Source organism: Pongo pygmaeus, chromosome X (assembly GCF_028885625.2).
Source record: "Pongo pygmaeus isolate AG05252 chromosome X, NHGRI_mPonPyg2-v2.0_pri, whole genome shotgun sequence".
Taxonomy (NCBI): domain Eukaryota; kingdom Metazoa; phylum Chordata; class Mammalia; order Primates; family Hominidae; genus Pongo; species Pongo pygmaeus.
Window position 1 is genome coordinate 74,559,956 of NC_072396.2, and position 21,832 is coordinate 74,581,787.

The window sequence follows — 21,832 nt, forward strand, 5'->3', positions numbered from 1 at the left end:
AGGGTCTCATTGTGTTTTCCAGGCTGGAGTGCAATGGTACAGTCATAGCTCACTGCAGCCTCACCCTTTCAGGCTCAAGGAATCCTCCCGTTATAGCGTCTCAAGTGTCTGGGACCACAGATGCATGCCACCATGCCTGGCTAATTTTTATTTTTTATTCTGTAGAGACAAGAGTCTCACTGTGTTGCCCAGGCTGGCCTCAAACTCCTGGGCTCAAGCGATCTTCCTGACTTGGCCTCCCAAAGTGCTAGGATTACAGGCATGAGCCATTGTGCCCAACCTCATTTTTTTTTTATCATGTAATACTCCAGTGTATGGATGCCCCACATTTTGTCTGTCAATTGATGGACCTTTAGATTGTTTATAATTTTGGCTAATGCAAATAATGCATCTGTGAACATTTTGTGAACATTTTTGTGCAGACTTTTGTGTGGACATTTGGTGTTTTTTTTTTTTTTTTTTTTTTTTGGAGGCAGAGTCTTGCTCTGTCGCCCAGGCCGGAGTGCAGTGGCACGATCTCCGCTTACTGCAACCTCCACCTCCTGGGTTCAGGCGATTCTCCTGCCTCAGCCTGCCGAGTAGCTAGGACTATAGGCGCATGCCACCACGCCTGGCTAATTTTTTGTATTTTAAGTAGAGACAGGGTTTCACTGTGTTAGCGAGGTTGGTCTTGATCTCCTGGCCTTGTGATCCACCCACTTCGGCTTCCCAAAGTTCTGCGATTACAGGCGTGAACCACACATTTGCTTTTTTTAATTTTAATTTTTTTTATTTCTCAGGCAAGTAAGACAGTTAAGGGACACTTGTTTTTATTTCTCTTGGGTATATAAAGATCGAGCATCCCAAATCCAAAAACTTGACATGCTCCAAAATCTTAAACTTTTTGAATGCCTGCTTCATGCTCTAAGGAAATCCTCACTGGAGCATTTGGATTTCTAATTTTCGGATTAGGGATGTTCACATATTTGCAGATATTCCAAAATATTTCAGATTCTTAAAAAACCTGAAATCTGAAACACTTGTGGTCCCAAGCATTTCAGATAAGGGATACTCAGTCTGTACCGAGGAGCCGAATTGCTGAGTCCACATGGTAACTCTTAGTTTAACTTTTTGAGGAACTGCCAAACTTTGCCAGAGCAGCTGCACCATTTTGTAATCCCACCAGCAGTGTATAAGGGTTCCAGTTTCTTCACATCCTTGTCAGCACTTGTTATTGTGCATCTTTTTCCTTCTAACCATCCTAGTGGGTGTAAAGTGGTATTTCACTGTAATTTTGATTTGCATTTCCCTATTGACTAATGATGCTGAAAATTTTCGCATATGGTTAGAAATACCACTCTTGAACTTTTGTGCATTTGCCACTATTGACCACTTTTTCCTCCTTGATACTCTCTTCTCCCTTTTCCAGAAATACTTTCTCGAATCATTTCCTTGCCTTTTCATTCTCATTACTTCAGCCATAGTATGTCTGTTAACATCACTATCTCCAGCCCCATACCTCTCTTCAGGGCTCCATACCTCTGCTTCCAGTTGTCTGCCAGACATGTCCATTTTTCATTGCCCTACTGGCAACTTATTGTCTGATTGTCCATCTAGTTGTACATCCTAGAAATCATAGTCATAATTTATTCCATCTTCACTTCCCCACACTCATAGATAACCAAGTCCCATAAATTGGAAATTCTAAGTTGCCAACGGAAAAACAAATAACAAAGATACTGGTCTGGGGTTAGGAGAGTGTTCGCAGTCATCATACTCCTCTTGGCCAGCAGTGTCCCGTGTGTTCAGGCTGACGATTTGCCCATCCACAGATGTCTGGATGCTATAGTTGTCAAAGACAGTTGGGGGATATACTCCTCAGGAAAGACATTTGTTGTATGGGAGGCAGGTTTTACCTATAGCCTCATCTCCTACAACCACACATTTGATTGTCTGCATTCTTCCCTTGTAGTCCTATGTACAAGAGAGAAAGAAAGAATATTCAGAGATGCTTGGTTAATGTAGGGAGCTATTCTAAACATTTCTCTCTGAGGAGAAGATGAGGAGGATAAGATGCCCCCCACACTCTCTATACCCTTAATGCCATAAAAGAGTCAGCTGCAAAGGGTTGTATAAGTCAAGAGTTCTTACCCTGGAGTCTGTGGACTACTAGAGGATGGGCTTCAGTAGGTCCTAGAAGCCTCTTCTGAAGTTGTGTACAATACTATGTATATGTGCATAAGTGAATTTTTCTGGAAGGAAGATCCAGAGCTGTCACCAGTATCTCACAAAAGGCTTTTTAATCTTTGGGTGAGCTCAAAAAGATTAAAAACCATTCATCCACATAGGTATTTGTGTTACACTGTTATCATAAGGTCTGGATCTACTGTATCAAAGGTACTAAAATATTGTAGGTGCTCAATAAATGATTAGTAATTTTTAAAAATTATCGTAGAAGGTTTCCAGGGTTGAATCAAGAAACACAGCTCTCACTTTGGGTCTCTGGCTATAGAGCCAGCAGAGGAACCTCCATTCCTGAAAAACAGAGACATCACAATACTGGAGAGAAAGGCAGACAAGTCACACTCAGCTAGAGAAATGGTTAAGAGGGCTAGGCGCGGTGGCTCACGCCTGTATTCCCAGCACTTTAGGAGGCGGAGGCGGGTAGATCACCTGAGGTCAGGAGTTCGAGGCCGGCCTGGCCAACATGGCAAAACCCCATCTCTACTAAAAATACAAAAATTAGCCAGACACGGTGGCGCACACCTGTAATTCCAGTTACTCCCGAGGCTGAGGCAGGAGAATCGCTTGAGTCCAGGAGGCAGAGGTTGCATTGAGCCAAGGTCACGCCATTGCATTCCAGCCTGGGTGACAGAGCAAGACTCTTGTCTCAAAAAAAAAAAAAGAAAGAAAAAAGAAATGGTTAAGAGTCTAGGCTCTGAAGTCAGGAGGCAAAACCCAGTTCTCCCTCTAATCTTTGTGAACTTGGGAAAGTTTTGTCGTTTTTTTTTTTTGGCGGAGTCTTGCTCTGTCACCCAGGCTAGAGTGTAGTGGTGCATCTCAGCTCACTGCAGCCTCTGCCTCCTGGGTTCAAATGATTTTTGTGCCTCAGCCTCCCGAGTAGCTGGAATTACAGGCGTGTGCCACCACGCCCAGCTAATTTTTGTGTTTTTAGTAGAGACAGGGTTTCACCATGTTGACCAGGCTGGTCTTGAACTCCTGGCCTCAAGTGATCCACCTGCCTCTGCCTCTCAAAGTACTGGGATTACAGGCATGAGCCACCGCACCCGGCCAGAGAAAATTTTTAACCTGAGGGTTAAATGAAAGAAGGCATGCGTAGTACTTAATTAGTCTCTCTCACATAGCCAGTACTCATTAAGCGTTAGAAGCTACTATGTCTTCTTAATAATTCTACTATTCTACTACTGGAGAAGGCAAAAATTCTGTAATATGGTTACAATGCTAGATAAACCAGGGGTCTCATCCCCTTCAACCTTATGTGAGTAAAACTACAGGTCTTAATGCCACCATACTCATCCATTTGTTCATGAATCAGTATTTCAGAGTAAATGATATGGCAGAGATGATCTCCAAGAAGCTTGTTTATTATGAGTTCCTATATTTATACCCCCATATTAATACCCCATCAATGCCTTGCCTTCAATTTAGGTCCCGAAGGACTCCACTTTCTGTAGGTTCTTAACTACTGCCCTGATTTCAGACCTAATTCTTATAGCAGTACCTTCTTTAAGTGTCAGAGCACAGAAGAAAGGGCATTAAATAATCATATATATTTGGTTACAGAAAAAAAAATTGAGAATCAGTTTATTTCTCACCTTGAGGATTTGGGGAAATAGATACATCTCCCATTCTGTTGTCTCATTAGCTAAGGTCTACATTAGGCCCATATCATAGGCAAAAACAAACACAACACCTCATTTTGGTCAGAATAAAGAAAAGTGAGCCGGGTATGTGGCTCATGTCTGTAATCCCAGCATTTTGGGAGGCTGAGGTGGGAGAATTAATTCCTTGAGCTCAGAAGTTTGAGGCCAGCCTGGGCAATATAGTGAGACTTTGTCTCACTAAAAATAAAAAAAATTAGCCAGGCGTGGTGGCATGTACCTGTAGTCCCAGCTACTTGGGATGCTGAGGTGGGAGGATTGCTTGAGCCTGGGAGATCGAGGCTGCAGTGAGCTATGATCACACCATTGGACTCCAGCCTGGATGACAGATGGAGACCCTGTCTCAAAAAGAAAAAAAAAAAAAGAAGAAAAGTGGCTTTCAGAGTATGCTTTCCACAAGCCCACTAGGGGTTGCTCTCTGCCCACAGAGCCAATTCTGAGTGGCGAGGTCTCCCACCTAGAAGTCTTCTTTAGCACAGGTTCCACAGCTAAAATAAGTCCAGAGCATAATTTAACTCTGGTAAGAAACCACCCCAGGGTATTCACTGACCATCAGCCCGTTCTTTTTCCATCCAGGAATAGGCATAAGCATCAAACACACAAGGTCGATAGAAAAGGGGCACAGTCATCACCACCTTTCTCGAGATTAGCTTTCTTTGACTTTCCTGATCTGGATAAATGTATTTCCCCTCTGAATTCCTACAACAATTACTGTCTGTGCAACTCATTTTCCCAGCTTCCTCTAGGTATCATCCAGTGTCCAACACCTCTGCTCAAAGTGACTGCTTCCAGAACAACAGTGCAACTTAGGCAGTTGCTGAACCAGAGTAAAACTCTTAGGGACACGCCGGGCACGGTGGCTCACACCTGTAATCCCAGCAGTTTGGGAAGCTGAGGAGGGCAGATCACTTGAAGTCAGGAGTTCAAGACCAGCCTGGCCAACACTCCAACCTGAGTGACAGAGCCAGACCCTGTCTCAAAAAAAAAAAAAAAAAAAATTCATATTGAAACTTAATGCCCAAATGTGGCAGTGTTGAGAGATGGGTTTTAAAGAAGTGACTGGATCTTGAGGACCCTGTCCTCATGAATGAATTAATCCATTCATGGATTAATAGATTAATGGGTTAATATGGGAGTGGAATTAGTGGCTTCATAAGAAGAGGAAAAGGGACCTGAGCAAGCATGCTCAGCCCCCTCACCATGGGATTCTCTGAGCCACCTCGGGACTCTGCAGAGTTTCCACTAGCAAAAAGACTCTTACTAATTGTGGCCCCTCGACCATGGACTGCTCAGCCTCCATAATTATAAGAAATGTCTTGTTTTTTGTTTTTTGTTTTTGAGACAGGATCTTACTCTGTTGCCCAGGCTGGCGTACAGTGGCATAATCACAGCGTAATGCAGTCTCAGTATTCCTGGGCTCGATGATTCTCCCACCTCAGCCTCCCGAGTAGCTGGGACCACAGGTGTGCTTCAGCACACCTAGCTAGTTTTTGTATTTTTTTTTCTTGTAGAGACAGGGTTTTGTCACATTGCCCAGGCTGGTCTCGAACTCCTGGGCTCAAGCGATCTGTCCACCTCAGCATCCCAAAGTGCTGGGATTACAGGCGTGAGAAACCACCCCCGGCCCCAGTAAGCAGATTCAGTTGTTGTAAAACAACTTATAGCATACTGTGTTGTGCTGTCAGCAGTAAATGCATTTATGATGTTTTCCACTCATTATGTGGTTATTTGGATGTAACCCTATCATAAGTCAAGGAGTATCTGTATCTCATATGCAGCTCCTCCATAATTCATGGCAACCAATATATTCCTCTATTTATACTAATACTCTATTCTTTAAAAAAAATTATGGAAATTGTTAGACACAGAAATAAAAGAGGAAAACTTCAGTGCTATTCAATCAGTTCAACACTTTGTTAGCATATGGTCAATCTAGTATATATTTTCAGCTTTTCTATCATTTCATCCATAAATACTTAAAGCATTTATACTCTATCTTGCAATAATTTATTTTCAAGTCATTTCTTTGACTAGACCAGCAACTATCTTTATTTTTTTGTTCTATTTTTTGAGATGGGGTCTCACTCTGTCACCTAGGCTGGAGTGCAGTGGCACAATCTTGGCTCACTGCAGCCTTGATCTCCTGGGCCGAAGCAATCCTCCTGTCTCAGCCTGCTGAGTAGCTGGGACTACAGGTGCATGCCATCACATCCAGCTAATTTTTGAATTCTTTTTTTGTAGAGGTGAGGTCTTGCTATGTTGCCCAGGCTGGTCTCAAACTCCTAGGCTGAAGCAATCCTCCTGCCTCAGTCTCACAAAGTGTTGAGATTACAGGCGTGAGCCACTGTGTCTGGCTTAAACCAATAAGTCTCATAGGCAGGAAGTCTGTCTTATTTTTCCTTATATTCCCATCATTGAACACATTGTACACAGTCATTAAACATTTGTTAAATTAATAAACAAGTGAATGCTGAATTAAATAATAAGTGAGAATAGAACTGACGTTTTGGCTCTGGGGAGCACTGACACAAAAGGATAGACAGGAATACAATCTAGCAAAGGATATGTAAAAGAAATAATTGGAATTACTTGCTAGATGAAAATATTTTAGCTGCGTTATGATGAGCTTAAATTAGGGCATTCATAAGCAGGGAGTGTAGGAGATAGGTCAGATAGTTCAAGGATTTTCTGAAGCTTCTGATAGGGATCAGTATGGAGATTTTCTTTTTTTTTTTTTTGAGATGGTGTTTCACTCTTGTTGCCCAGGCTGCTGGGGTGCAATGGCACAGTCTTGGCTCACGCAACCTCCACCTCCCGGGTTCAAGTGATTCTTCTGCCTCCGCTTCCTGAGTAGCTGGGATTACAGGCATGTGCTGCCATACCCGGCTAATTTTGTATTTTTAGTAGAGACAGCGTTTCTCCATGTTGGTCAGGCTGGTCTTGAGCTCCCAACCTGAGGTGATCTGCCTGCCTCGGCCTCCCAAAGTGCTAGGATTATAGGCGTGAGCCACCGCGCCCGGCCCAGAGATTCTTTTTTAACACAGGCTTTGGATTAACCCGATGTTATTAGAACACCACAAACCGTAAATTCTACAAACAAAAATTGCCATCACAAATTGTATATGTTAAGTGTGGGAAAATTACAAGTCACCCATTGGTCTCTTCAGGCATTCTTTTTTTTAATTGTATTTTCAAAAACAACTTTATTCATCGCACATATTAAAAAAAAATTCCCACCCCTGGAAATGAGCTAAAAAAGGAAACAAAATCCACCTCCCACCTCCCTGTTCCCACTTCCTCCCATTCCCTCCAAATAAAAGGGAAAAAAGGCAAAGGAAAAAAACCTGAAAAACAGAAACACCCCTAAACCCCCAAAATCAAGGTAGTGCATTTCCCCAGGGAGAAGGGGAATTTACACTGGAGCCGCTGGGAGCAGAACGGAGATCTTCTGGCTACAGAAACCTGCAAAGAAAGACACTCAAAACAGAAAAAGAAACACAAAAGGAAACAAAATAGATCACCAGGCAATCTGGAGGGGCAGGGAGCCGGAGAAGAGGGGTGGGGTGGGTGGTAGACCTGACTGGACAGGAGCTGGCAGGAGAGGACTGTGAAAGGTGAGAAGACGGAGGGAAGGTAACAAGCAGAACAGTTTGGTGTCCTTCCAGAGCCCTGGCTAAAAAATAAAAAAACCTCCTACCATCCACGCCCACCTACCCTTGAGCAGCCCCCAAGGGGGCGAAATGGGGCAGGGAAACATGGGGAGCAGCTTGCTAGTTGAGACGTGTCCATGGTGAATCCCCAGAGTGAATAAGCGGCCTCCTGCCCCACTCCCTGGGCCTTCCCCTGCTCCCTAAAGCAGGTACCCTCCTCAGCAGTTAGTTATGGGATTCTCCCCCCTTCCACAGTATATCTTTTTAAAAAAATACTTTTTTCCCATCAAGGTCATCTTCTGTTTTTTGTTTGTTTTTTTAAAATTCTTTTTTTTTTTTTCCTTCTTTCCTCTTTTTTCTTCTCTCTCCTCCTCATACTTTTTTTAGTAAGGGGAGTACCATGATGTCGCTCTAGCCTGGCCCCTGTAGACGTGGCCCCGGGGCCTGCTGTTAAAACCACTGTAGAATCAAGAGAGGGAACTGTTGTAGTTGGTGGTCCAGGCGTGGTAGTGGGCTCGTGGAAAACCCCGATCTGTTGTGCTGATTCCTGGTCTGTTGGTTCATTTTGGGATCACCTTGATTTGCCTTCCTCTAAATAGGGAGTCATCTAAGGCCAAGGAAGTCCTCACTGACTCTTTGAGAACTCTATATATGCAAACCTTTTGGGATGGCCACTAAATTTGTCACAGAGTATGATAACACGGTTGACTGAACCACAGCCATGAAAGTGAGCTTCCAGCTCTTCTGCTGTTGCACCATAGTCAACATAGATGGAACGGGCATCGGCCTCCATCTTCTCCTCAATGACGTGATCACTGGGCCAGCATTGCCTGGAAGTGGACTCATATTCGTCTGCTTCTCTACCTCCTTCTGTAGCTCCTTTAGCTTCTCAGCTTCTTCCTCCATCTCCCTAACTCGAGCTTTGATAGCTTCCAGCTCCGGATCCTCAATGGCGCTGTCCTCCGGGTCACCCTCGACCAGTCCCGGCTCCTCCTCCTCCTCTTGGCTGCCAGGGGCTCCCGAACCAGGCCCGGAGCTCCCGTGGGGGTGGGGGCGCAGGGCCAGGGCGGCTCCTCTTCGGGCTCGGGCTCCGGCTCGGGGTCCAGTGGCAGCTCCTCAGGCTCCAGTTCCTCAGACTCCAGGCCGTTCCCGTAGTCCCCTGTGCCCCCCAGGGCCCCCTCCCCGGCCTCCCCACCGGCCCCAGGCACAAGATGGCACCACCGCCCTGGCCCGGAGGCCCGACCGCCCGCAGCCCCAGCCGCCCGCCGCCCGCCGCCCGCCGCCGCTGCCGCCCGCTCACTCTTTAGGCATTCTTAAAGAAATTGTTGCTGCCCTTCCATAGTATTATGTTTGAGGTATTAAAGGCAGCAGTAGTACTACTGTGTGTAGATACACACAAATTAAGGAAAGAGTTAAAGTTAGTTTATTCATTCATATTGTGTACCTGCCTGCTATGTTTTAGGTGCTGAAAAATGGACATAAGTCTGGTATATCTGTCTAACCCATCAGTTAGCCTGGTGCCTGACACATTTTAGGTTCTTAAGTAAGTGCATTAAAAGGATAAAGAAGTGTTGGCAGCTTTTGCCTCCCATTATTAATGGTTTCATCTCTTTCTGTTCCTCTACAGGGCCAAAACACTCATTGACTCAGATCTCTCAATCCATGCTGGATCTCTGTGATGAAAAACTCAAAGAGGTAAGACAGAATGAGAGAAAGGCAGTGGAATTTGAAGGTGGGGGTGGGATATCAGGGTTTAGGAAGTAGGGAATTTAACAGAAGGAAAAATATATGTGGGAGTAGTAGATCTTTCGTATATGTGAAGGCTGGAAGGGACTTTAGAACTCATAGGCCAGTCCCTTTTGTAGATGGAAAAACTGGGCCCATAGAAGAAAATTATTTGCTTTGGACATCTTGACTATTAACAAAGTTAGAATTAAGATCCAGCACCTACATAACTCATTAGAAAGGGCAAAGGAAAGTGAGTTTCCAGGAAGTCAGCTGTAGCTAAGAGACTAGTCAATGTTTTAGGACGAATTTTCATTTTTTCTTCATGTTTTTAACCAACCAAGCAGCAAGTGCTAGAAGTTTTAATTTTTAAATGATAATCTATCTATATTCCCTCTTCTTACCAAAAACAATTAATGGTACTTTATAAACCTACAAAACTGTAAGTATGAAGTAGACATTTCACAAAAGAGGATAACTAGCCAGTAAACATGGAAAGATTCTCAACTTGATTGATTATTGAGGAGATGCAAATTTAAACCACGATGTCACTACATACCCACTGCAAAGGCTGAAATTAAAAAGACTGACAATACTAAATGTTGATGAGGATTTGGAGCAATAGGAATACAAACTTTTTCCTACTAGAGTCTAAAATGAATTTATTGGGTTAGGTCCCATTACGCAAAAGTCACTAATCAGTAATAATGTTTAGTGTTTTCAGCAGTGGTTTTACAGCAAAAACAGAGAGCATGATCTTAAAGCCTAAACTGCTAAAGATGTTTTTTTGTGTGTGTGGGGAGCTATGATGTTGACACTCAGGGAAGTATAAATTTTGGTGAACCAGAAGAATAAAATGTAGAGTACCTAAAGAAGTTGTTGACACATCCTTTTGGACCCTTTTACTGGAATTTTTTTTTTTTTTTTTGGGGGACATAGTCTGGCTCTGTCACCTGGGCTGGAGTGCAGTGGGATGACCTTGGCTCACTGCAACCTCTGCCTCCTGGCTTCAAGTGATTCTTGTGCTTTGGCCTCCCGAGTAGCTGGGACCACAGGCGTGTGCCACCATGCCCAGCTAATTTTTTTTTTTTTTGTATTCTTAGTAGAGATGGGGTTTTGCCATGTTGGCCAGGCTGGTCTCGAGTACCTGGCCTCATGTGATCCACCTGCTCGGCCTCCCAGATTGCTGGGATTACAGGTTGTGAGCCACTGTGCCCAGCCTGGAATATCATTTATCTAGACTTTTTGTCATTCCGTAGGCAATTCAAAGTTACACTTTCTGGGGCAAGGGTAATAGATAGCTAGCTAAACCTTAAATTATCCTTAATTTATTATTTATTTATTGATTGATTTATTTTGAGATAGAGCTTCGCTCTGTCCACCCAGGCTGGAGTGCAGTGGTGCGATCTCGGCTCACTGCAAGCTCCGCCTCCCATATTCACGCCATTCTCCTGCCTTAGCCTCCTGAGTAGCTGGGACTATAGGCGCCCGCCACCACGCCCAGCTAGTTATTTTTTTTCTATTTTTAGTAGAGACGGGGTTTCACTGTGTTAGCCAGGATGGTCTCGATCTCTTGACCTTGTGATCCGCCCGCCTCAGCCTCCCAAAGTGCTGGGATTACAGGCGTGAGCCACCGCGCCCGGCAAATTGTCCTTAATTTTTCTGTGGTAATCACACCTTAGGGAAACCTCTGTCTTGGCTTTGCTTTGTTTAATTTCAGAAAGAAGACAAATTAGCTCGCTTAGAGAAAGCTATCAACCCCTTGCTAGATGATGATGACCAAGTGGCGTTTTCTTTCATTCTGGACAACATTGTCACCCAGAAAATGATGGCAGTTCCAGATGTAAGCTGTCTCTGTGCCAAATATTGTGAGGATCGTGCAGGGGAAAGGAAAAATGTTTAGGGTGTACGTGTGTGTATTTTGGAGAGTCTGAGTGGTGGTGTATGTTAGTTGTGACTGGTATGTGATTTTAAATATTGACCTTTTTGCTATATGGGTACATTATGCCTTTTTTTTAAGAGTACATTATCATTGAAATCAAAGAGGCCAGGAATCTTTGGATGTAGGGAGGTTTTTGCTTCCTGTTGTTGACATTCAGTATATGAATGCTCCTGAATAGCCCTGTAGAGAGAGGATGCTAGCGAATGTGAGGCTTTTGATTTAGAAGTGCTTCTAAGCAAATGATGCTTTGATAATTAGACACCGTTGGTTGTCTTTTATTTCGTTTTTATATTGTTATAGTGATCCTCCCCAGGAATTCTCAACAGACTTTCCTTTTGCACTATAGGAATGTGTTCTATGTGTGTAATGCTATAAAACTTCTGGATGGGACTAGGGAATAAGGAATTTTAATTATGACTATAGAGCAAGTGTTTTTATCCTATCATGGCATAGAAATCCTTAAAGGAATCTATGAACCCCTTACATTATATACAGAAGTTTTGTATGATTATATGTTTTTCTAGGAAAAGAGTCTATAGCTTTTTTTAGGAATATTTGTAACCCAACAAAGGTGGTGAAATTCTGGTATGAAGAGTGGTTTCCATTTAATTTCTTACGCTTTCTATTTACTAGTCTTGGCCATTTCATCACCCAGTTAATAAGAAATTTGTTCCAGATTATTACAAAGTGATTGTCAATCCAATGGATTTAGAGACCATACGTAAGGTGAGTGAGTGATTTGATCTAAATGCCTTTTTGTAATCAAGTAACTGTGTGTGTGTATCTGAGTGCCTGATTCTTTTCATCACAGAACATCTCCAAGCACAAGTATCAGAGTCGGGAGAGCTTTCTAGATGATGTAAACCTTATTCTGGCCAACAGTGTTAAGTATAATGGTGGGTATTTCTCTTTATTTTCTTTCCATGAATCCGTCCATCTTCTATCCATCTAACATTACTTAGCATTATTTAAAAAATTTTTTTTGAGACAGGATCTTGCTCTCTTACTCAGGCTGGATGCTGTGGTGTGATCATAGTTCACTGAACCAGGCACACGCCACCGCGCCAGGCTCATTTTCTTTTTTTTTTTTTTTTTTTGGTAGAGACAGGGTTTTACTATTTTGCCCAGGCTGAGCTCAAGCAATCCTCCCACCTCGGCTTCCCAAAATGCTGGGATTACAGGCGTGAGCCAACACGCCTAGCCAGTATTATTAAAATTTATGTGCATAAAGCAACCTCGAACAGTGATAGCAGAATCAATTGAGTGACCTAGTCTTTTTATTTATTTATTTATTTTGAGATGGAGTTTCACTCTTGTCGCCCAGACAGGAGTGCAATGGCACGATCTTGGCTCACTGCAACCTCCACCTCTCCCAGGTTCGAGCAATTTTCCTGCCTCAGCCTCCTGAGTAGCTGGGATTGCAGGTGCCCGCCACCACGCCCAGCTAATTTTTGTATTTTTAGTAGAAACGGGGTTTCACTGTGTTGGCCAGGCCGGTGTTGAACTCCTGACCTCAGGTGATCCACCTGCCTTAGCCTCCCAAAGCGCTGGGATTACAGGCGTGAGCCACCGCTCCCAGTCTTTTTTTTTAAAGCAAGCATATATTTTAGTGTGTATGTTCTATAAAGATTGCTATTAGCCGTTAATGATGAAAAAGTAGTATACGCTTACTTTTGAAATCTTGGAAGGCACAGAAAAATGAGGTGAGAATAAAAATCAAATGGATTTTTATCCATTTGGTCTCTGAGCCATCACTGCTTTTTCCTGGAATGTGAAAACTCACATATGTCCCAGGCCCTTACATGGAGCTTAGGGAAATGGGTAGCTATAGACCATGGTGAGCTTCCTTGGTGCATGGAGTTTTGCTCAGTACATGAGTTGATTGAATAACATATTCCAGACCCTGTGCTAGCTGCTTAATCTACTGATAAGAAAGACAGTCACTGTCCTCAAGTAATTCACAATCCATTTGGCAGAAAGAGACAATTAAAATGCAGCTTGGAACCAGGCACGGTGGCTCATACCTGTAATCTCAACACTTTGGTAGGCTGAGGTGGGAGGATTGCTTGAGGCCAGGAGTTTGAGACCAGCCTGGGCACACATAGCAAGACCTTCCTTGTCTGTTTAAAAAACTTATAAACAAAAGCTTAGCTAGGTATGGTGGTGAGTGCCTGAAGTCTTAGATATTTGGGAGGCTAAGGCAAGAGGATCACTAGAACTCAGGATTTCAAGACTGCATTGAGCTATGATCACGCCCCTGCACTACATCCTGGGCAAGAGCAAGACCCTGTCTCTATAAATAAATAAAATAAATAAGTAAAATGCAGCTTGACAAGAGCTATAATAGAAGTATGTGCAGAGTGCATCAGACGAGAGCAAGGAATAACCTGAGAGTTAGGGAAGGCTTCATAAACGAGCTAATATAGTTCAGTTTTTAATGACTCAATTTTTAAACACTGAGTACTTACATGTGCTGGCACTGATAGATGTTATAAATATCAAATCAGATATGGTCTCTGCCCCAAGTTAGTTTAGTTGGGGAAACAGAAAAGAAAAATTATAGTACTTAAATTTTATTGCTATAAGCATGCACAGAGTGTCACAGGACAGTATATCTAAATTAGAGTGGGGCGGGGTGCGGTGGCTCACGCCTGTAATCCTAGCACCTTGGGAGGCCAAGGTGGGCGGATCATTTGAGCTCAGGAGTGCAAGACCAGCCTGGGCAACATAGTGAGACCTCATCTCAAAAAAAAAAAAAAAAAAGTGGGGTTAGAGGAAGCTTTCTGGAAGAGGGTTTTGTTTTTTCTTTTTCTTTTTTGTAAATAGAGATGGGGGTCTTGCTGTGTTGCCCAGTCTGGTCTGGAACTCCAGGGCTCAAGCCATCCTCCCATCTTGGCCTCCCAAAGTGTTAGGATTACAGGCATGAGCCACCACACCCATCTAGAAGAGAGTTTTCTTAAGCTGAGTTCTGAAAGATCAATGGTGTTTACTTGGCAAAGAATGTGGAGGAGAAAATGTTCTAGGGTAGAGAGAACAGCAATATGTAAAGGCACAGAGGCCTGAAATTACATGATAGGTTTAAGAAACAGGCTGGGTGTGTTGTCTCACGCCTGTAATCCCAGCACTTTGGGAAGCCGAGGCCGGCAGATCACCTGAAGTTGGGAGTTTGAGACCAGCCTGACCAACATGGAGAAACCCCGTCTCTACTAAAAATACAAAATTAGCCGGGCATGGTGGTACATGCCTGTGATCCCAGCTACTCGGGAGGCTGAGGTGGGAGGATCGCTTGAACCCTGGAGGCGGAGGTTGCAGGGAGCTGAGATGCCGCCATTGCACTCCAGCCTGGGCAACAAGAGTGAAACTCCGTCTCAAAAAAAAAAAAAAAAAATAGTGTTGGGGTTGCAGTTCAAGTGTACATACTGGTAAATAACTGTTTCGAGAGGCAGGCAAGAGTCAAATCATAGAGGATTTTGTGTGCTATACTTGAGTTTGTACTTGATCCTAAATGGGAGAACATTGAAGGAATGAAGCAGGGAAACAATTTCTTATAATTCCTTAAACAAATAGAAGAGGGAGCTAAGGACATTTGAGAGAATTATCTGGCGTACTGAGGTTCTCAACTAAGAATCCACATGATTATAAGACTTTTCTCCTGTAATTTTTAGCAGTAAGTAATATGGCTGTTAAGTTTGTCAGAAGGGGCAGAGAATTGGAGAGAAAAGGTGAAGGATTGGACAGTCAGAAAGACTGATGAAGAAATAAGCATTCTGGGCAGAGAACACAATGTTCAATATCATGGAAGAATGAAGGAGCGGGGCAAGTTCAGGGAACTATACGTAACTAGAACATGCATATATCATTAAGGAGATGAGACTTCCATTTTTGTTCATTCTGGTTTGGGTTGAAAGAATGTACTTTCTCAGTTTGCTCTGCTTATTACACATTGGAAATTGGAGAGTGGAAATGTCCCTTGTTGGGTCAATTATCCATTATTGTTTCATGAAAACACCTAATCACCCAGAATTCTGGCAGTGGAAGTGTTGGTAAGCTCATAGATGTCTAAAAAAGACTATGTATAGCAAGTGATAAGCAAGAGTGTTACAGAAAGGCACTTGACCTGGTGATGGCTGACTTAGGACATAGGGCAGACTTACAAGGAGCTTATGTAAAACAAGGAGCTTATGTAAGCTCCTTATGTAAGGAGCTTATGTAAGAAAAACCCAGAAGATGCTAATAAAAAAGTAAGCAGAGGGCAGATGGACAAATCACAAAAGACAAAATTAAATAGCTAACAAACATGAATAAATATTCTGTTGCACTAGTAATCAAAGAAATGCAGTTGGGCCAGGTGTGGTGGCTCATGCCTGTAATCCCAGCACTTTGGGAGGCCGAGGCAGATAGATCACCTGAGGTCAGGAGTTTGAGATCAGCCTGGCCAAGATGGTGAAATCCCATCTATCCTAAAAATACAAAAATTAGCCAGGCGTGGAGGCGGGTGCCTGTAATCCCAGCTACTCAGGAGGCTGAGGCATGAGAATTGCTTGAACCTGGGAGGTAGAGGTTGCGGTGAGCCGAGATAGTGCCACTGCGCTCCAGCCTGGGTGATAGAGTGAGACTTAGTCTCAAGAAGGAAAAAAAAAAAAAAAAGCAATTGAAAGAAAGAGATACTTTTTTCTTTTTAAAACCTATTAGATTAGCTCAATTTTTTTTTTTTTGAGATGGAGTCTTGCTCTGTCGCCCAGGCTAGAGTACAGTGGCGTGATCTTGGCTCACTGCACCCTCCGCCTCCCGGATTCAAGCAATTCTCCTGCCTCAGCCTCCCGAGTAGCTGAGATTACAGGCTCCCGCCACCGTGCCTGGCTAATTTTTGTATTTTTAGTAGAGACGGGGTTTCATCATCTTGGCCAGGCTGGTCTTGAACTTCTGACCTCGTGAGCCACTGCGCCTGGCCAACTCAATTTTTTAGTAGACATAATGGTAGTGAGACAGGTGCTCTCACGTATTGCTGTTGGCAGTATAAAATTGTGTGAGATTTCTGGAAAGCTATTTGGCAACATTGAGAGACTAAAATAAATTGTTGAATGAACAGACTTTATTGTCAAGTAGACTTGGATTTGAACATTGGCCCCACCACTTAATAGCAATGTGACTTTGAGCGAATAACTTAGTCTCTGCTTCTCCTATCTGTAAAATAAGAATAATAGTACCCCCCTCAAGAGGGTTGTTGTGAGGATTAAATAAAATAGTGCATGTAAGTACTTAGCATGTGGTAAGATTATAATCCTAATCAGAGATGTAGTCAAAGGTATTCATGATATTGTTATTTATATTAGCAAGGATTTATTTAACCTGAATAGTTGACATAAAGGGGATGATGTTATAGTGCCATCTGTATAATTAATTATTAGGTACAGATTTAAAGCTCTTTTTTGGAAAACTTAATGACCAAAAAATGCTCACAATGTTAAGTGAGAAAAGCAGAGCACAAAGATGTTTATTTTATCTGTCATGCTTTTTAAAAAAAGATGTATATACATACAAAAAAGGCTGGAAGGAAACACACCAGAGTGATAATAGTGGTTATTTCTGTGACATGGGGTTAGGATTGTCTTTGTTTTCATTTTCTATATGTTTTCCATGGTTTTTCCTCATATAGAAAGCAGGGAGGCCGGGCGCGGTGGCTCATGCCTGTAATCCCAGCACTTTGGGAGGCCGAGGTGGGCGGATCACAAGGTCAGGAGATTGAAACCGTCCTGGCTAACACAGTGAAACCCCGTCTCTACTAAGAAATACAAAAAATTAGCCAGGCATGGTGGCGGGTGCCTGTAGTCCCAGCTACTCAGGAGGCTGAGGCAGGAGAATGGTGTGAACCTGGGAGGCGGAGCTTGCAGTGAGCCGAGATCGCGTCACTGCACTCCAGCCTGGGCGACAGAGCAAGACTCCGTCTCAAAAAAGCAGAAGGAAGCAGGGAACTCTCCTAAGAGGAAGTAACTTTTGAACTGAGTTTTGAAGAATGATGATGATAATAACTACTTATTGAGCACCTACTGTGCCAAGGAAATAGTCAAGTGGAAAATGGTGGGGGAGAAGTTCCTGGCAGATAGCACAAATGCAAAAGTAGGTGAAGGTGCCTTGGATAGGGAAGTGCCGGTAGTTAAATATGACTAGGATGCATGGTGGAATTACGTTTGGTAGTGAGATACGAGATTTTAAAGGTAGAGGGGCCAAATCATGAAAAGCCTAGTATGTTACACCAAACCTTTAGAAGGAGAAAGGGACATATCAGGTACTAGTACCTGAATGTATCATTCTGAAACCTATCTGAAGAATGGATTGGAGGAGGAGAATAAGATAGAGACCAGTAAAGAAACTATTGACAGCATTCCCAGTTAAAAATACTGACGGCCTGAACTAAGGTCAGTATCATTAAGAGTAAAAAAATGAAGATGGGGTGTGGAGATACTTAGGAGGTAGAATTGATATTTCATAAATGGTTAGAAGTTGGGGGCATGGGTAAAGGATGGAGATTTTAAGATGGTATCAAGCACTCATGCTCTTGGTGGAAACATAAATCAGTATAAACGTTTTAGAGGACTATAAATGTTCATTTCCATTGGCTAAGCAACTTCACTTCTAGGGACTACTCCACACAAGTTTATAAAGGTACATGTACAAATGTTCTTTGCAGCATTGTTTGTAATTGCAAAAACATGGAGCCCTCTAAATATCCAACAATAGGAAATTGTTTAAAAAATGGCACATCTAGGCCGGGCACGGTGGCTCACGCCTGTAATCCCAGCACTTTGGGAGGCTGAGGTGGGCGGATCACGAGGTCAGGGGATTGAGATCATCCTGGGTAACAAGGTGAAACCCCATCTCTACTAAAAATATAAAAAATTAGCCGGGCGTGGTGACGGGCGCCTGGTGCCTGTAGTCCCAGCTACTCGGGAGGCTGAGGCAGGAGAATGGTGGGAGGAACCTGGGAGGCCGAGCTTGACGTGAGCCAAGATCGTGAGACAGAGTCTTGCTCTGTCGCCCAGGCTGGAGTGCAGTGGTGCGATCTTGGCCCATGGCAACCTTCACCTCCCAGGTTCAAGTGATTTGCCTGCCTCAGCCTCCCAAGTAGCTGGGATTACAGGCACATGTCACCACACCCAGCTAATTTTTGTATTTTTAGTAGAGACGGGGTTTCACCATATTGGCCAGGCTGGTCTGAAACTCCTGACCTCAAATGCTCCACCTCCCTCGGCCTCCCAAAGTGCTGGGATTATAGGCGTGAGCTTTTGCACCTGGCCTCAGAAGAGAATTTATACTATAAATATGGTTACTTTTCAGATTATCAGCATACAAAAATATAAGTAGATGAGCTCAAATGGGGAGTAGGGTACATTCCTTGAACCCTCTGATGTTGTATGTAAAATATGACTGTATATTTTACTGAGTAGAAAGACCATAGATTTTATCAGATTATCAAAGTGTGTGACCCCAAAAAACATAAGAGTCACTGTTTAGTTTAGAGGATGTGGGATAAGAATAGACCTGAGAAATTCCAATATTTAAGATAACAGGTGAGGCCCGGCATGGTGGCTCACGCCTGTAATCCCAGCACTTTGGGAGGCCGAGGCGGGTGGATCATGAGGTCAAGAGATCGAGACCATCCTGGCCAACATAGTGAAACCCTGCCTCTATTAAAAATACAAAAAATTAGCTGGGCATGGTGGCATGAGCCGGTAGTCCCAGCTACTCCGGAGGCTGAGGCAGGAGAATCGCTTGAACCCGGGAGGCGGAGGTTGCAGTGAGCTGAGATTGCACCGCTGCACTCCAGCCTGGCGACAGACCGAGACTCCGTCTCAAAAAAAAAAAAAAAAAAAAAGAATATGAAGGAGTGGCCAGAATGAAAGAAGAAAAACTAGGAGAGAATAATATACTGCAAACCAAGAGAAGAGGATTTCAAAGAGGGAAAATTACCAACAGGTCAGGTGTCAACAGAGAAGAGCAAAGAGGGTGGTTATTAGAAGAGTTATTTCATTGAAGTGGTAGAATGAAAAGGCAGACTGCAGGGGTTATGAATGAATGGGAAGCAAGAAAGTAGAGATTGAGAGTTGCTTGTGAAAGGAGGAAGGAAGTAGACAATATGTTGAGGGGATGAAGGCGGTTGGGCAGAGGAGACGTTTGTATAGGTCAAAGAGAAGAAAATTAAGGATATGAAATGCCTATGGAGGTGGGAAGATAGACATTGAGAAAGTTTCTGCCTAAGTAACATCTTATTTCTCTGTAAAGTAGGAAACAGCGTATTTTTTGCTGAGATTAAAGTGGGAGAAGGAATTTGAAGAAAAATATCAATAAGCGAATTATTTTTATGGGAAATTGGAAAAGGAGCTGATTAGGGGCATTTCAGAAGAACGCTGTTGAGCAGCTTTTGAAGGTCCAGCTGAAGATGGAGACCTTTTTTTTTTTTTTTTTTTTGGCAGTATCAGTTGGCACAGTTCTGTAATTTTTGTCAGTGCTCATCTGACAAAAATCCTAATCTCAGTTAGGAAACTGAGAAGGCAGATAATAAAATTGATTCAGGATTGAGATTTTGTTTTGTGGACGTACTGGAAAGATTGGGAATTGAGAGTATTAGCAAAAAAAAAAAAAAAATTATTGAAGTTCGGGCATCTCAAACCTTGTCACTCTTTAGTGATGCTTTATTGCAGAGGATTGTGACTATATAGTCTCCAGTTTGGGGGAATATCTCAGAGCAGCTCCACAAAAGCTTGAAATTTCTTTGGCAATTTATGTTTTATCTTAAAAATTTATGCAAATTTTCCATTAGGCTTATCTGTACTTTAACTTGCTTCAAATTTCTTACCAAATTACTTTATATCCCCTCTCCAATCTTCAGGTAAAATTGCTGATTCAGGAAGTTACACAACAATGATCCCATAGCTTAGTTTGATATATTCTTCTGCATTACCTTAGTTTTTAAAACATGGGGCTGATTATGCATTAAAGTAATGCCAGGAGAGGCTTAATATGTTGAGAGATAGAAATTAATGGGCCTGGCAGTTTTCTTGGAGTAAGAGAAAGAGAATGAAAAAACTGGACAGATACAAGGCTGTGATAAGAAAGTAGAATATTTGGAGTTGAAAGTTCCAGAGGTGAAGCAGTTTTCAGTAGATAGCATTCTGGGTGTAGCCATAGATGTGTTTGGCTGGAGCAAAGGTGCAAACTATTGGCACAAAGATTTGCAGGGATTTGGATAGGTTGTACATGTGAACAATAAAGTAACTCACTATGATGGGAGAGATTTGGAGCCGAGAGAATGATTGTGCCAGGTGCATAAGTCTTTGTGAATGATAATCAGTTAATAATGGTGACTAAAGGTGAAGAACACAGATTTCAAACTCACGTGTCCTGCAGGGGCCAGGCAAGTCATGTAAATGACTAAGGTGGGCTAGGTGGGATTGTGCTAAACTAGAAGAGTGCATATTCCATCTAAAGCAGCATGTCCTTTTTCTGATTGTTGTCCTAAGGAAATGAGTATCCAGTGTTGCTAGATAACTTAATTTTTCAAGAGAAGCTGAAAATCTGGACTTTTATGTGGCATTTCTCAAATTTTTATGTATTTGCAAATAGTTTAAATATTTTTTTACTCCTTTGGCCAAATAAAAACATCTATCTGCAGGCCAAATCTGGCTCCAAGTCTTCAACCTCTGGCATAGTAAAAAACAGGCCTTAGAGTAGGAGAGATTTTTTTTTCTTCCCAAGAAGAAGTAAATAATGTCTGGATAGTAGCAGTGGACAGCCTAGAAAGCTGACTTTCCTCCCTCCTTAACCAGTGGATGAGAGAATAGGAAACTTCTGAATAGGGCTATAAGGGTTAGTGGTGCCATGTGATATGAAATGGTGACATCTAGAAAGACACCATAAAGACATTGAGGAGTGAAAGGCACATGAAATATTTCCTACTATCAGGTGATATACACAAAATAATATTTCTGTTTAAAACGTTGTTGGTTCAGCCAAATATGAGCCTGCCTCTGTTTTTAATTAATAGTAACAAAGTCCAGGCTGGGTGCAGCGGCTCACTCCTGTAATCCTAATGCTTTGGGAGGCCAAGGCAGGAGGATCTCTTGAGGCCAGAAGTTCAAGATCAGCCCTGGCAAGAGACCCTGTCTCTAAAAAAATTTTTTAAGTTAGCTGGGCATGGTAGTGTGTGCCTGTTGCTCAGCCCAGGAGTTCAAGGCTGCAGTGATAATTGTGCCACTGCACTCCAGCTTGGTTGACAGAGACCCTGTCTCAAAAAACAAAAAAATAGTAACAAAGTCCATGTGGACTTTATTCTCTACTTTAAAATTTTTATGTTGTAAAATTTTATTGTTAGTATTAAAGTTAATCTAAATTAGTAGAATGATATCTCTAGTTAACATTATTTTGACTATATTCACATCCTTCACACATAATATACTGCATATGAGCATATTTCTATAACATTTTACACTGACTTCATTGACTTACCCTTTATTAGTCACATGTTTAGCCCGTGAACTATATTGTATATAGCCAGAATACTTAGCACTAAGATTAGGGTCATTAGGCAAAAACCAGAAGATAAGTAACACTCCATATAAAGCACATCTGGACATAAG

The 21,832-nt window shown here is 42.7% G+C and overlaps 1 protein-coding gene and 1 pseudogene across 10 annotated transcripts in view; one reads left to right on the top strand and one right to left on the bottom strand.

Annotated features, from left to right (window-relative positions):
* Positions 1-21,832, top strand: part of TAF1 (TATA-box binding protein associated factor 1) — a 106,575-nt gene that overhangs the window by 45,503 nt on the left and 39,240 nt on the right. For 9 of the 10 annotated variants that reach the window (XM_063660550.1, XM_063660552.1, XM_063660551.1 and 6 more), the window contains exons 29-32: positions 9,159-9,226; positions 10,977-11,099; positions 11,832-11,924; positions 12,010-12,094. In XM_063660550.1, the coding sequence (XP_063516620.1) occupies positions 9,159-9,226; positions 10,977-11,099; positions 11,832-11,924; positions 12,010-12,094 (369 nt within the window). The remainder of the gene's footprint in view (positions 1-9,158; positions 9,227-10,976; positions 11,100-11,831; positions 11,925-12,009; positions 12,095-21,832) is intronic. The other variant, XR_010125480.1, reaches the window with a different exon arrangement.
* LOC129025402 (polyadenylate-binding protein 2-like) lies at positions 7,915-9,011 on the bottom strand (annotated as a pseudogene).